Genomic DNA, 16267 nt, shown 5'->3' with positions numbered 1-16267 from the left:
ATTTTTTAATTACACTCGTACCCGTGCATGGAGTGAAAAGATAGTCTGTACCCACAGCTGTTAGACTGTCAATCAGACAGGTACTGGCACTATTCATGATATATTGGTTTTATTAATTTGAAATCAGTATTTCAATTTCTAAATATGACTGTTATTGGTGTTTCATGATATCCGTCACAGACATGCAATTTTTAAAAACTTTTTTCCTGAGCTAACTAGCATACTGTTAAATTTCTCCATATGAGAGGAAAAACTATTTTCCATCTGTATTCAGCTCAATTCTGTAATTTACTGTTACATCCACTAGACAAGCATAAGGACTACAATTCTGTGGTTCTGGTTCCTGCCTTAGCAACATCTGCAAACCATAAGTAACAACAAATGAACCAATTTCCCGAGACAATAATGAAGCCAGAAATTAAACTGCTGCCATACTTGCTGAATGGCCACAACAAGGGAAGGTAGGAGAAGAGCATGTTTAAAAGTCGTGTTTTCAAATATTAAGTAAAAGTACATTATGTCATTATGCAAAATGTATCGTTTCAGAACAGTAACTGATATGTATATATAAATGTTACTGATGTTGATGAATACAGCTAAAGGTGGAGGTATTTTCAACAAGTTTGCTCTGTAGTTTATCTATGATAAGATCAGATGATTTATGAATCATATTTCTCATGAACAGTCTGAATCCACAAAGTAACTGGTACCTGACAAAAACCTACAGTTGTATAAAAAGGGCCTTGAGAGTGTATTGGAGTAAAATTCTGAAGTGATATTAAATGGAAGTATTTCAATGAATGTACTTTCCATGACTGCATACAACCAGTGCCATGATTTGTTCTGAAGGTTCATCTATCACACATAGTATTATCAGCTTACCATAAGTTCACAAAAATGTGAGGTTCTGATGCCTTGTTGGTGTCGACAGCATCACACTAACAGGCCTGCGGAGACCGCTACAGTAATTGTTTACTTCTTAGGCTACTAACTGGCCCACGGGCTGACACGATTGTGAAAAAAGGATGAGTAACCATAGAGATATTCTTGCCTGTTTTCCCAAATGGAAATATGGCTTTTGAATCCCAAGATAATTTAACTCGATATATGTGTGGAGAGTTGCAAGCAGTGGCACATCTTTATGACTAGGCTCATTACTGAGGCTCACGCTTGTGTACATCATTAACCTTGGGTGGCTCAGACACAGTCATTATGCAGCCAAACAAGCTGCACCCCAGAGCTAGTGCTGCCCTTCTCACTTCACAAGGCATGACACTGCTGGGGCCCCAGTCCCATACTTCTGCCTCAGCACGCAGAGGAACAATTTTCCTCCGTTCACTATACCCCTCTTTCTCCACACAGCTATAATCTCCCACTTCTCTCTGTATACCCTAATTCAATGTCACCGCTGTCAGAAAATCAGCGTCTCCTCTTCTTGTTTATTCCCATGATGCACTTCTGTCTGTGGGTCTTTTTTTTTTTTTTTTTTAAACTTTTGTCCAACCTCTTTACACCCTATTTTTACATGCAGGTTCCTGTCTGGGTGCAATGGGGCTTAAGTGGAACGGTTGCATTGTGTAATAGCAGATTCAGAAAACTGCTGCAGATAATGACAGGGAGTAATAGGGGGCTCTTACTCAGCCTTTCGCAGCCCGGGGCACTCTCTGCTCCACACCTGTCTATGTTGCCGTAATATGGAGCTCTCCTTGGTTGCCTTGGCTGCACAGCGAGTCTTCTGAACCTATAAGACAAGGTTTAATGCACAGCAGGAACAAACTGTTTCCCTTGAACCGCAATGTGCACCGAAAAAAAAACAAAAAAAAAACATATCGCTGGAGTGTTTGCTTTTAAATGCACTTTAGCCATTACATTTATTTTCCTCCGACAATTACCTTTATCTGGACAAGCCTTTATCTGCAGTGCTTTAATGCATCAATTATCCGGACCATTTTGTAACTTTGGAAAGGCATTACAACAATAAAGTTTATAATGTTGCAAGGATGGTGGAACATGAAATAGGCATTCTCCTGATAGCTGAAAGTAAGTTGTCCCGTTTTTCCTTGCACATCAGCGATATTTTTTCTGCAGGCAATTGCCTCGGTCTTTATAAGCATTATTGCGTGTGAGAGAGGTAATTTAGCTGAAACAGTGTCACTGTCAAAGCATGAAAGCAAAGTAAACAGCGGAAAATTTATATAATCAAGTAGGAACATGCACGGCACGCATGAGACATGTTATTAGGAGGGGAAGGTGGAGCTACGTCTTAATCTACCGTCATTTGTTTACCTTTTTAATAATAGCCTTCCTTTAGAGTGCTCTCGCTGCAGCGACTCATTGTCTTATATCAGTGTTTTCATACACAAGCCAGTGGCTCAGATAATTGCACAAAACACAATATCACACAACTAACACATGCGTGCAATCTATTTCAGATGAGCTGAAAATCGGAGTAGGTTAGGGTGTTAATTCATGTTGCGACTGTTTGTCTGTCTGTCAAGCAGCTGCTGCTGTTTTTGCAGAAGAAGTTTAAATTTATTGTTCTGGACATTTCCCCTCAGGGTGACGTCCATTTTATATTAACTGGAATCTACAGCACTCAATCTGGAACTAGTGCTGCGCAGAAAGAAAAAGGTCAAATTGATGCCGCTCCATGCCTCTTCCAGGCAAAGTATTGCAGGTAATCTTAATTTGCGCTCGGTGTCTAACAGCTCACTTAGACTACATAAACTGTGCCTACAGCGAAATTTGCATCAACTAATTTCTCGTCTCACCGTGCCAATTCATTAATTGCCACCTTTATCAGTGTTATTTTACCCATTAAATCAGTCTGGTTCCTATATTCAGATATTATCAAGAAAAAAAAAGACATTTCAAACACTTGAATGAGCACAATTTGATATTATTAGTATCGAACTGACTTGAAGAGTATCTATCCTATGCTGTCGCTCGGATATCTTTGGCGCTCTGCATTGTACATTTTTATGCATTAAACACCATTTTCTATCTCATCTTATATCTCATCTCTTAATCCAGCTCTTGCAGATGTACTGTATGATTTTTCATGCCTTTTAGATTTCTCTTATCAGTCAATCACAATTTTAACACTGATAAACAAAATGTGTGGTATCATCATATCACTTCAGGCCTCCCAAACTGAGAATGTGGAAATTAACAAATATTTGAAAATCTGGCTTCACTACATACTTTCTTGTGTGACCCACATGGAAGACCTGAGCTGGAAGGCAAAAATAAATTCTTACAGCAACAAATGATGGTGCTTCTCTGCTAGTCAGAAGACTATAAAGCTGTCAAAAATCATCTGTGTTTCTGAATGCATGGCCTTTCTCACATTGTATGTGCTTTGTTTACATTTCTCACTCGCCAATGGGCTTTTTCACAAAAGACACCTTGACTTATCAGAGTAGGAAAGTAAGGGTGTTACTAATAATATAAAAGAGTTCTGTTCTAATATTCCCTTTTTCACTCCTTCCTCCATACAAGACATTTGTTACTCTATGTGACCAGTGAACTGGGCTGCCATAGATACTATAATGATAAGATTTCCCATCATCACTGACAGGAATAACGTCCTCCAACCTACAGGGACTAATGAAAAGATGGTATGGTCCTCTTTTTAGAGAATATGGAGAAGGATATTATACTGTACAATATTTATGTTTGCATATTTATGTTTTTCTGGCTGAAATCTAGGATTTTTGCTCAGGTTAAAGATAAGCGGAGCGATATTGGCGTTACCTCAGGACACCACGCTGTACAAACCAGTAAGAATAGACCAGTGATACTCGGGGCCCTTGGGCGAAATAAGGCGCATGATAGCATTTTCTAATTCATAATGTGAATATATTGATTCAAACTGCAATACTTTTTTGTTTGTTTAAATGTTCAATAATGTCCCTCGGCTGTTACTCAGTTAATTGAAAATAAATAATTTCAAAGGTAGATGAGTTATGGGGCTTTTAATGTTCATTCATTTTATCTGATAAATATAATTGCTTGTGTACTAACTGGCCCCTGGCCTCCTGTCATTTTTACAAAAGTGGCCCCCAGGCAAAACAAGTTTAGTATCCCTGGCATAGACCTTTTTTTACTGCAGACAGTTTGACTTGCGACTGTAGGGAAAGCACGGGAGGAATTAATGATGGCTCGGTTCCATTAAGTGTCCCAGTAAGCCATGACAATTAAACACAAAAGCAGGACCTCCCCTAACTGGAAAGCAGCTGTCATGGGTATTCTAAAGGCTGTGTTTAAAATGGCAATTGTTGTGTGATGGGGTATGTTTGAATTGTGCTTGTTTGTCTTTTGCTGTTTTATGTGTTTTTTGAAAAGAAATGTAGAAATAATCTCTGAGTGTAGGCATGTGGTTAAGGATCGGTACCCTTGCAATTATGCAGTGAGGAGACTCCCACAGGACTGTGGTGTTTCAATTATGCACTTTCTTATTTTTTAATAAAGTGAAGATTCTCTCGACGAAAAACAAAAACAATAAAATAGGTGAATGTGTAGATTCACTGGGGAAAGAATGTGGCAATATTGTGCTCATTCACTGGCTGTCTAATTTGATTTAAAACAGTATTAAATAAAAAGTATGCCTTTTTAGCACACTTTTTTTCATGTCCACACACACACACACACATATATATATATATATGGATAGTGTGGTACAGTGTATACAGTGTAGTACAGTACGGCTAAGGGTTTAGTATCTATAGGCAGCCAGTCCCTGCCTAGAAAGCATAAATGATCCCATGCTTGAGGCTACTCATGGTCATTTATTTACCCTCTATCACATCAACAATGGGAGATGTTCAAAAAGCCTGCCTTTCAGCAGGGCGACCGAACGTGAACAGAGCCTGTCTTATCTAGGTTATACAGAGAGCAGGGTTGGAGGGAGCCACGGGCAAACATAATGATGCTAAAAGGCTTCTGACACAGTTTACCAATTAAAACAACACAGGTCTAACAGCTTAATCTCCATTGCCCCTAGCATTAACTTTTTGCTCTGCTCAGTCATATGACTATGAACTTCAAACAGTGTTATAGAAAACCACAAGCAGCCTAATGAATATTCATGGCAATGTTGTTCTGTATGGCAGTGATATTACTGCTCTGTTTCATGTTGTTGGACAAACTACAAACATTACGCAATGCTTGTTTTATGCAGGATGAAATCCCTTTATACTGTGTGGCATGTATGAAAGAGGAGGAAAAAGGTAGACAACACAGAAACAAATTGCAGTATTTTGTGTTACTGGACACATGCTGTTTTATCAGCTCACATCAAACTCAGGTTTTTGTCAGTTCACATTCTTCCTGCAGAAGGTAATGAGTATTGTTGTTGCACATTATTCTTTATTTGCTGCTTAATCACCATGCTATTAAATGTAGCAGGTTTTGATGTGAGAGTAACATTGCTGTTTTAAGTACAAAGATGATACCGATAATTTACCTTTTGTCCAATTAGATCAGACTCCAGGCGTTTGGCATCAACAATGGCTTGCAGTCCTTTATAGTCTGCCGGTTTGTACTTTGAGCTGCCAAGACCATTTTTCATTCGCAGTGTCAGTTTTTCTGCATGGATGAAAGCAAATGATATTGCCGAATTAGGATCATTGGACTTCCTCGAAAATCTCATCACTTTTCATGTCTGAAGCAAAGTCTTTATGCTGACTTCAGCAAAGAAAAAAACAGAGGTAAAGACAGAGGAACAGCACCAGCTGAGCACTAATGGATTGTATGCGTAATTGAGAAATTATTGCACAGGAGGAGGGGGTAGCAGAAAGCAAACTAACTGTGTCATACAGGTTTTTTTTAGTAGTTCAGCTGTGACTTAAAGAGGCAGGTGGATAAACACAAGCAACGCTACCTCTGACTAAAACGTCAAAGACTTGACAGCGCCTAGAGAATTCAACATGTGTGCTCCAGGTCAAACCTGTTCAACAGTTCAGTGGGCCACTATGTCACAAGTTAGCGATGCTTCAGGCCAATTTTCAACTCTTACCTACATCCTCAGCTCTGTAGGTTGTTATGAAGGTTTGCACATCCCTTCCACTCATTGCTGTGCTGCTCTTTTTCCAAGCAACCTTCAAAAACCTTTAAAATAAAGAAAAGAATCACTGCACGTCAGAAATACAGAGGCTGTAGAAAGCTTTAAAAAGACATTTCACCTGCACAGGCAGGTACATGGTTCTAGTGGGGGGTATGCCCAAAAAAACAGTAAGGCCCATCAAAAAGCAAACTTTGACATCAAGGTCTGTGTGACATTGCTGAAAAATATCAGTCAGCTCTGACTAAGTTTTAGTATTTGGAGGGGACAGATGGTGCACCCAGTGTGAGGCATGCTGCTGGAACATCTCTGTGTCTTTGTTTTGGATTAAGCTTGGAAAAATTCTGGCCACATAGGGTTTGTGTCAGGTGAGATGTACAGTGTGTGAGAAGCTTTTGGGAAGGAAGGAACAGGTTTATAAGTGAAAGGAAAAAGGGAGCATCAGTTTTCCTTTATATAAGTGAAAGGAAAATTGATGCTCTGTTTTGCGCACCCTAAGCATTTTTTTGTCTCCAGTACACATGAATGCTCATTTCCTGGACAGCAAGATTAATATTTTTCATATATTAATGTCAGTTGGTGCTTCAGGAGCTAACTAAGGAGAGTCACGTTCTTTTCTGACATTTCTGTAGGTTTATGTGTAGGTTCTTCCTCAGTATGACAAGTGAACTGTAATAGGGCAGCAACTATGACAATTATCAATCAAGTATTTCATGTTATATAAAAAAAACCACACATGTTAAGAGTCTAACTTGAACTTTATTGATATTCAGATGTAGTAAAGTGCTTGACTTGTGAATATGGCCAGGCAATATTTAATATTTAATTTTCACAGAATGACTGCCCATACGTGAGAATGACATGCAACATTACACTTTTGAATACACAGCAAGCTTAGCCATATTTACAAGTCAAGCACTTTACTACCTTTGAACAGCAATTAAAATTCCAGTTGAAATTCAACACAGGCACGAATGAAGAACAAAATAATACTTGTTGTAGTCCTATTACAGTTAACCGATAGAAATGAGGCTGAACTTGTGCATACACCTCCGAAAGATGTCACAAACATATTGAAGAGTAAAAGAAAACCACCAAAAACAGTTAACAATATGGGTAATATTTACAGAGCTTCATAACACAACTAAACACAAATAAACTCGACGAATGTTTGCTTTGTAAAAAAAAAAAAACAAATAAACATTTAGCCACCTAGCTTACCTTGTGCTATCCGCTCTCTCTGCACAGTGTACGGGTTGACAAAATTGGTAACCAAGGTAACTATCATCTCCTCTGTCATTGGTCAATTCAACAGCGGGCGCCTCCCCGGCAACGCCCCCTGCTCCCGTCTCAGCCAATCAGGAGTGCGCATGGGTTTCCCACATTCCCACTGACGTCATGCACGCTCGCATTGCCTGGGACTGCTGGTGGAAGCAGGGAGCAGCCGAGGGGTCGTCTTCTTCTCTCGACTATGGACGCGAGTTTCATTCTTCCACATGCATGGGACTAAACGACGGGACTTTACAGATGAACTTACACGTTCCAATGTAGATCCGAGCCGCAGCTCAGCCCCTCGCACCAACAGTCCTCCTCAGGTATGTGCTTTTTCTTTCTTGTTTGTTTCTTGTTTTCGCTGCTTTTCAGTAACTGCAGAAGAAGAAGAATTTGGGGGAAAAAACGTAAGAGGAAAAATGAAAGCATCTGTGCGCAAGGCAGGCAGGAGGAGGAGGAGGAGGAGGGTACGGGGCTGCTGCTGCTGCTGCTGCTGCTTGAACTCAGAAAGTCTCCGTGAAAAGAAAAAAAAAAGTGGTGGCTTTTCTTGGCACGAGTGTGGCAAAAGACGAGCTTCTTTAAGGCTTCTTCCCAGCGGGGGGAAAAGAATCTAATACTGGGCTAATCTTGTTCTTGTGACCGATTCATCGCAAACAACGCGCACCTTTGAGGGACCTTCACGCGCTGTGCTTTTCTTTTTTTTTTTTTTTTTAGGTGGATGTCTAACGGTTGGGATGAAAACTTAGCAGCAAGCGTCAGCTGTTCCGGCGTTAGTTTATAAATAATATAAATAATAATAATAATAAAAAAACTGACTTTACCCACTGTCCTTGAAAACGTGTTTGCGAAGTGGGGAAGGAAAAGGCAGGTGAGCTTTAGAGTGTGGGAATCTCTGGAATGCGAGGTCGCCGAGGGGCGGAGAGCCAAACTGTGTGCTCCCATAAGACTGCCTTACCTTTTACCCTCACGTTCACTCGCTACGCTCCAACTACGCCATATTTAATGACCCTAATCTGCATTTAAATCAGGGGCGTTTCTTTTTAACCGTGACACTACGCTTCTATTGCACTGTGCAAATAAACCCTACCTTTTTTTTTTTTTTTTTTACGACAAGGTTGTTGTTGTGCCTGTGGCTGTCAATGAGTAATAATATGTGTAACAGTAATCCAGCATTCTTAATTAGGTGAATCCCGTGCAAGTCACTGTTTATTACCCTTTGACATAGGTGCAGATTTCAGGTACCACATTCAAAACATGTGCATCTGTTCCCCCAAATAATAATAATAATAAACACATATGTGCCTAAAGTAGGAGTTTTAATTTAGTCAAGACATTTCCACCATCAATTGATGCAGAAAAGGTGCAAATTGCATGCACCAGAATGCAGGAAATTCCCCTGCTGATGGGTGAATATTTCACATTGGGGAGGTTCATGGGGGAGCGTCCCCCCCTCCAGGAATTTTTGAGCATCAAACATTTAATTTCCAGCATTGTGGTGATTTTTTTTGTGTATAAATGTATGATTGAAAGCACAAATTTAAGGGGAAATGAGTCCTTTTTTATGTGTTCTAAATATTGAGGTGCATGTTTACCCTGCAGCTCTCCTCAAATGTACGCCGGTGCCCCCTGCTCAGTGTGTACTCCCTCAGTGTTCAAATGAAATCACACATCATGTCTCACCTTGGTACAAAAATATGTCAGATGTTTGTATTTCTTAGGGACCATGTGCACATATTAAACACAGGATTTAAATGGCACAATAGTAAACCTTTGCTTAGTCCTCAGCTCTTCTAATAATCCCTATGAAATGTCCCTAAAACCCCCAGAGTGCAGAATGTCATTCCAAGGGGAATAGGGTATTTGGTGTTTTAATTCCGCTGTGTCATGTCTTGCTACAACCAAAGCGGGGAAAACTAAAAGGCTGAAGAAGCAGTTATTAATTTTTGCTATGATGGACATTCACTAAAGGTCAAGCCTCATACTCCTACCGTCGCAGAAGAGATGCTGGGAGCGCTGCTTCAAGTCTCTCCTGTTACCATGCAAGTGGTAAAAGGTTATCTGCATGCATCAGTGATGTGACCACAGTGCAAGTTAATTTTATTTCAGCCAATTAACAGTGGAAGTGCATATGGCAAATAACATCATGCAAACTCTCTCTCACCCTCGCTCAGTCTCACACACATACATGCACGCACGCTCAACAGGAATCTCTTGGTTACGCCCCTCGTGATTCACATTACTGCACTAGACACACACCGCCACACAGCTGACAACCATTCAGGGTGCTTTACTGTGCAAGTGAAGAAACTGCAGGATTTCAGTTTGAAGAGTCCCTTGTTTTTTTTTTTTTTTTTTCTTGCAGTTTTCGCATCTTCTCTAAGCAGTGACACTGTGTTTGGCACAAGGAGAGAGTGGTTTTAGCTGGTCAGACGTGCAGCCGGCAAGGTGTCAGTTTCATTTGTGACGCTTCTTGTTTTGTTTTTTTTCTCGCTCTCGCTGTACAAAATTGTGGCACGTTTCTGAAACTTTCTGTGTTGATGATGCGGGTGCTAATGGACTAGTATTGTTTTCGTGTCAGACGCTCTTGTGCTGCAACAGACAAAAAACACAACCATCGCAAAACACTGTGTGTTGGTGTGATTGTTTGACCCAGTCTTCATGCTGAGTTCTTCTTAACAGATACTGACAACAGCTGAATAGTTTAGTGGCCTTTGGCGGGCCTCTACTCCTTGTATTTTTTCACCCTCTAATTCTGTCCCAACATCAAGGCTTAATCCCTAACCCCCATGTTGCACGTCAGATTTACTTTTTTCCACCATGATCAAAAAGTGTTCCCCCCCCAGTTTAAGAAAGGGAAAGTATTCCCAGTCTCTGCCTCATAGCTGGTATGCCTTGAAACAAAATGGTTATTTTCCTCGTATCTTTGGGCGTTTAAGTGAAGCGTTGAAGTATCAACTTCTTCCTTCGGCAAGTCACGAGAAGGTCAATGTCCTCTGTGTACTATTCAATCAGTCAAGTGCTCTTAAAAGTCAAGTCTTTACTGAATGGCAGCCAGCGTTTTGTCTCATTTACTCTGTTACCAACCCTTGGAATCTAGCTTTTGTGCTGTCAGTGCATTCTAAACATTTTGTGAATCTGTACAGACAAAGATGTGCTGTTCACAAAACAGAAGTTGGGATTGACTTTTAGTGTTTACATTTAAAACTCCATTTTTGAATAGTTTGCATAATGATGCAGATTTGTTCAAAGCGTGAGTGATGTTCAATAGCTGTGTTTTTTTTCCCTGTGAAGTTGCCTCAGCTACTGTGGTGTAGAGTCAGTGTGGGATGATAATAATAGTTCATAGTAGCAGTAGCAATCAACCAAAGAAAAGCTTTTATTCATCCTTTGGCATATAAATTCTTTTTTTTTTCATCAAATCCACCCGACATAACTTCTTTCCATCCCACATTTGCATGGTTCGGTCTAAAGAGAGTTAATCTTTCTTTCTCTTCTGCCTCCCTTCAGAACAAACCACATGAAATAAATGAGGGAATTTCCAGTGTGAAGTTGTTATATCCATTTTTTTTTTTTTAACAGCACTCCCTGTAAAAAAAAAAAAAATGTTCTTCATCACTAAAAATATGCGAAGATGCAGCACATCAGTAACTCCTGTGCTGGGCATTCCCTACAATCACATGTAAAATTCTGAAGTAAAATCAATTCCAACTAATAGAAAGCCATCATTCATGCATATGGTGCATTCAGCCTTGCGTTGGCATGTGTGGATAAGCCTTGACATGTGCGGCTGCTCGCTGATTGTTGATCTAACTGGATATGCAGATAGAAAGAGTCCCATTTCATGCTTTGGTTGGATCCCAGACAGCTAAAGATAATACAGAACACAAAGCATGTCAGCGCTTTTAGAGATTAGGTGCACAATAGAATTTTGTCCAGTAAAATAGCCCTCCATTGGCGCGACATGCTGAGTGTGAAAGACGGGCCCACAGCAGTGTCTATGTGGAAAGCAGCAGTCGGGGAGACAGAACTTTTCCACTGCCGTTTGCTCCGCATGCCGTTTGAGTCCTCCTGCAAGCTCATTGATAAAACAATCCCATCTATCCAAGCCTATCTAGCTCCAGAATTACCTCAACAGTGCACATAATACCTTGTTGAATATTTCAAAGTGCTACTCACATTATCGCCCCAGGCAAAAGCTATTCCTTTACTAATGGTAAACGGAGAAGTGGTAAAGAGTCCATTCCAGTGAAGTGCATGACATAACAAATAAGCACCTTCACCGAAGCCGTCATCGTCATAAAAAAAACGTGTCACGGCCTAGAATGACTCTTAATGCTGAACTGGGAATTTTTCACAGCAGCCAGATGATACACTGCATGTAAATAATTCAACGGGTTTTACATGGTGAGCTTTTCTTTAAACTTTTAGATGTTTTAAAGAAACAACCACTGATATATGATATGTGGAGCTGATTTGTTTGGGCTGTAAAATCTTAGAAGATAGTTTAGAATTAGAACATACAGTTTGCCAGACAACAAGATGAGGTTTACAGATGGAACTTTTCTTAATAAGGATGCAAAATTATTCATGATCACCCTTCCCGTGGCTATATGATCACGAATGAATGCCACATCTACATTAACATGAACACACCATGAAAGTGAAAACAGTGCTCTGTTTAGTTAAATGTGAAAGTGCAGTGAAAATGTTTTCTCCCTAAAATCAATGAATAATCATGATCTCAGTGTAAATCAACAATAATCACGGCTTTCAATTTGACCATAATTGTGCCGCCTTACTTCTTACGTTAATGGATGTCCATTTGCAATGTTGCATAATAGAGAAAAACAGAAAAGCCTCCCTACATAAATAGATTTTTTTTTTTCCAGTTTGAGAAATAACTGAAACAATTAGTTGATTTCCCAACTTGTTGATCAATTCACTAATCCCCTAATTGACTTTTTATTTCAGCACATAAGCTACAAACGTACACTTGGGCTGAGTGCCTCTCGGTTTAGTCCTTTTTTTAAAGCTGAAATTGCTTGTTTGTGGGATCAGATGTCGCCCCCAAAGTGGTATGCGAGTGCACTTGGTGGCTGTATTTAGTCAGAAGGTGACGGCATCTCCCCAATGTCATTCTAGTGACCACAGGGGCTGCGCCTGCTCCCGCTGAAAACCAAACAATCTCCAGGATTTGTCTGCCTCACCTGTTTCCATAAAAGATTCACTTTTTAAATGTCAAGGCATTTAGAGGACTGCAACAAAGTCAAATTACCTCTGAAAAGGGGAGTTGCTGACATTGGAAATGAACAAATAAATACAGTTCTAGCACATGACATTTAAAATGACATTTTATAGATCCTAAGCTTTGCATTTGGCTGCGGAGTTGAGAGGCAGATGTGGGCTGTATGATATCAAAGCTTATGCTGCGTCTTCTTTCTTTGTCAGAGTAACCTGATATAGTGACAACATCAAAGTGGGCAAACCTGTAGCCTTAAGGCAACGGCGCACACGCTGATACATCTTAAATGAATGAGACACTGCTCTTTGAGTTTCCTTCCATCTGTAACACACACCTTGGTTTGCAGATGTATTCCAAGAGTCAGACAAAATAAGCGTTTTCCTGTTTGTAGCGTGTCAGAAACTATGACTGCTATGCTGCCAGCTTGCAAGTTCATCCGACCTGTTAAAGGGCTCGTTCTGGTCTCAGCAAGGACTGTTTCTGTGGCATTTGAAGTGCACTCTCCTCTGCATGCACCAGCAACCCTGAACAATGCCAAGCTCTTTTATTTTTGGATGGACATTCACTCCCAGGTGCTCACACATCATTTGAGATTTCTTGTTGAAGGCAGAATAGAGCCCAAAAATGCTGAAAAAACATTTCTCACACAAGAGGTGCACGTCTTTTGTTGCTAATGGGGAAAGAAGTGGCATGTTGTTGTGCCACACGCTGGATACACGAAAAAGATTTGCAGGAGTGTATCTATGCGATATGATGATCCCACACTTGTGTAGCACCCTAAGGAAATAAATTGTGGGGAGTGCCTGAAATAAAACCATGCATACTGCAGCAGAAGTGCAAAGTCATACACATCCTACATTATGGAAGAGAACTAAGGGGAAATTTATTTTATCAATGTGTGGGTTGTGATTTATTTTTTCAATTAAATTCCCTTTGATAGGTTATCCATATGGTGCCATCTAACAGAAACTCTTCATCCACTTCAGCATGCAGTGACATTTCAGTCGGTGGTTCGCCTTTTTTTTTTTTTGCCGAGCTCTGTAAAAGTTCCAGAAGTTTCTTCTAAACCAATACATTTTAAACAGTCTGGGTATCCTAATAAAATGTATATTCACCTGAAGTCAGTCATTGTTTTAAAATGCCAGCTGGTCCTGCTTGGCTGAAGTGACATTTACTTAAATAACTTAATTCCTTCTGTGTCCCTGAATCACGCTTCCATGCGTAGATTCTGATGGTTAAGGTGCTGATGCTACACATTTCGCTCAGTTCAGTTTTTCAGTTTTTGAGGTTTTTTTGTTGTTGTTCTACTCGTACATGTGATCTGGAAGGAGTTTTTCTTTTCTTTTTAATATGATTTGAATGCAGGTCATTTTACTGTTAAAAATCATGTCATAAATGTTTCTTCAGCAGAAAATATCAGTCCTTTCAACCTCCATCCATCCATCATCTATACATCACTTAATCCTCACTAGGGTCACGGGGGGCTGGAGTCTATCCCAGCCGACTTAGGGCGAAGGCAGGCACAAGCACACTCACATTCACACCTACGGACAATTAAGAATCACCAATTAACCTCAACATGTTTTTGAACTGTGTGGGAGGAAGCCAGAGAACCCGGAGAGAACCCACGCTGCACGGGGAGAACATGCAAACTCCACGCAGAAAGAACCGGGACGCGAACCGGCGACCTTCTTGCTGCGAGGCAACGGTGCTAACCACCGAGCCACCTTGCAGCCTTCCTTTTAATGGGACCAAAATTCTTCAAGCACTCTCTGGTAAAAGGAGCAGACACTGGAATATTCACCCACTAGAACTGAACATCATAGAGCATATCTTTATAGTCCTCCGGGGTGAGAATCTTTTTTTTTTGTGCTCACCAAACACATCTTTATTGAGATGTTTATATCTGTCATCAGTTACGGGCAGTATTGATTCTTGTTGGAATCACTGTAGCTTTTCATTGTGCACTGCAAAGCGTAGTTTACAATAGCCATAAACGTTGGAGTTGTTTTGTTTCTTTCATTGCCTCCTGAGCTGCATTAATTTCAGCCTCTCATTTCTCTAACATTTCACATCCTACCACTATGGGATCACTGCGACAATATCAACGTGCAAAATGAGTCAGTCCTTCACTTTCAAACCTGCAGTTCATTAGTAGTTGTAGTTTATTGTAGTGAGCTTAATTGTTCAAAGATGAATTGTGACATTGGAGTATTTCTACCTTGAGAAGTTACATGAATGAGCTAGTGTGTCTTTGAAAAAAAAAAAAGTGTGGTTCTGTCAGATGCAGTGATTTAAAGTCAGACATTCTACATGAAGACTTTCAAGGATCCATGTGCTTTAAGCAAATTGCAAACTAAAGACACAAATAGGTTAAGAAAAGTGTTGCTTCTTCAGCCTTTGGGTTTCAGTAATGGAGTCATTTCAGAAAAGAACATATTTGTAGTTATGTCCATTTGTTGTCAAGTATCATATTATCAGAAAGATGATACTGATGGAAACAGAATCATATTGCAAAGGAAGGAACATTTACTGTAAGCCACAATGACCTTAAACTGTAAATTATTTATCACATGATGGAAAAAATGCAGTTCAGTGCATCCCACAGTGGGACTTAACTTTGAAACTTTGCATATAAACACTACGATAAGTGACATGATCTGGCTTGTTTCATTCGTGAGGACTTTGCTTCATCACTATGTTTCTGTTTTTCAGTTTGTTCGTGCAGTTATCAGTAGCGGCACTCAAATTTAAATGGACAGCAGCACGTTGTTTCATGACCCTGCCTGTCCACTGTGAAGCGCGGGGCATTGAGTAGGCAGTGCCAATGCAAATCAGTCGTCAGGAAGTGCAGCGCCAGGCCTCTGCATGCCCATCTCCGCTTCTCTCTCTCTGGTTTCATATTATTTCTCAGGAACAGGAGTTTACTTATGTTGTGTTTTTTTCGTTTTTCCAAGTTCACAAAAGTTCACTTGTCAGTGTCAGTGAACACAGTAATTCAGTCCTTCAGTCTCAATACTTTGTTATTGTCTTGAACAGCTAACTCAGTCTACTGAATAATTGTTTAGCAAAGCTTAAAGCCAGAAGATCAGGGCATATTTGTACAGATGTAGAGCGGGGAGATTGTCAGTTACAATATCAAGGAGTTAAAGTTTGTGTCGGTATAAAATCGTATATTTTGTTTTTTACATCTAAGCAGAAAAGCTGTGATGATTTCTAGATAATAACTGGCCATTTTCAAAAGCATTTTTCCTGCTTCGTCAGATCATTTTTAATTGAACTAAACACAGTGATCGAGGGGGACATAATTTCTAAATTGTCTAAAATTTCACGTTTGGCTCCATCCATGTCACTGTGATGTTAAACATTCAAAATTTAATCGCCAATCTGTTGTTAATATTTTTTTTGTTCTCATGCAACAACCGTTTTGATTGCTGCCTTTTGTGGTCATGCTGCAGGTGTTTGGTTTTGTTTTACATGAAATATTGGACAAGCAGTGGACTGGAAGGAATGTTAGGGGGCCAGAGAAGTTGGTGTTGTGACAGCAATAACACATAGTTGTTTTTTTTAAAGTTATGCCTTGGAAGAAATGGATTTAATGTGCAATGCTGTTCTGTCATATTGTGTTCCATACTGAGGTGTCCTGGAGTTGTGGAAATTATGAAAAAAGAAAGATAATCTGTATCCAG

At 40.0% G+C, this 16267-nt stretch overlaps 2 protein-coding genes across 3 annotated transcripts in view; one reads left to right on the top strand and one right to left on the bottom strand.

Moving 5' to 3' along the window:
• The window catches only part of LOC103365512 (coiled-coil domain-containing protein 148), a 27882-nt gene extending 21797 nt beyond the window's left edge, over nt 1-6085 (bottom strand). The window contains 3 exon segments of the mRNA XM_008292969.1: nt 1567-1741; nt 5468-5589; nt 6020-6085. Coding sequence (XP_008291191.1) covers nt 1567-1741; nt 5468-5589; nt 6020-6074 — 352 coding nt within the window. The 5' untranslated portion in view covers nt 6075-6085.
• A 1389-nt stretch (nt 6086-7474) lies between these two features.
• Nucleotides 7475-16267, top strand: part of LOC103365510 (plakophilin-4) — an 86914-nt gene continuing 78121 nt past the window's right edge. For both annotated transcript variants that reach the window (XM_008292966.1, XM_008292965.1), the window contains exon 1: nt 7475-7659. The gene's annotated coding sequence lies outside the window, so the exon portion shown is untranslated. The remainder of the gene's footprint in view (nt 7660-16267) is intronic.

The sequence above is a fragment of the Stegastes partitus genome, unplaced genomic scaffold, assembly GCF_000690725.1.
Source record: "Stegastes partitus isolate 25-593 unplaced genomic scaffold, Stegastes_partitus-1.0.2 Scaffold848, whole genome shotgun sequence".
Lineage (NCBI taxonomy): Eukaryota > Metazoa > Chordata > Actinopteri > Pomacentridae > Stegastes > Stegastes partitus.
The sequence above is the reverse complement of the archived record's forward strand: the minus strand, read 5'-3'. Positions and strand labels throughout refer to the sequence as shown.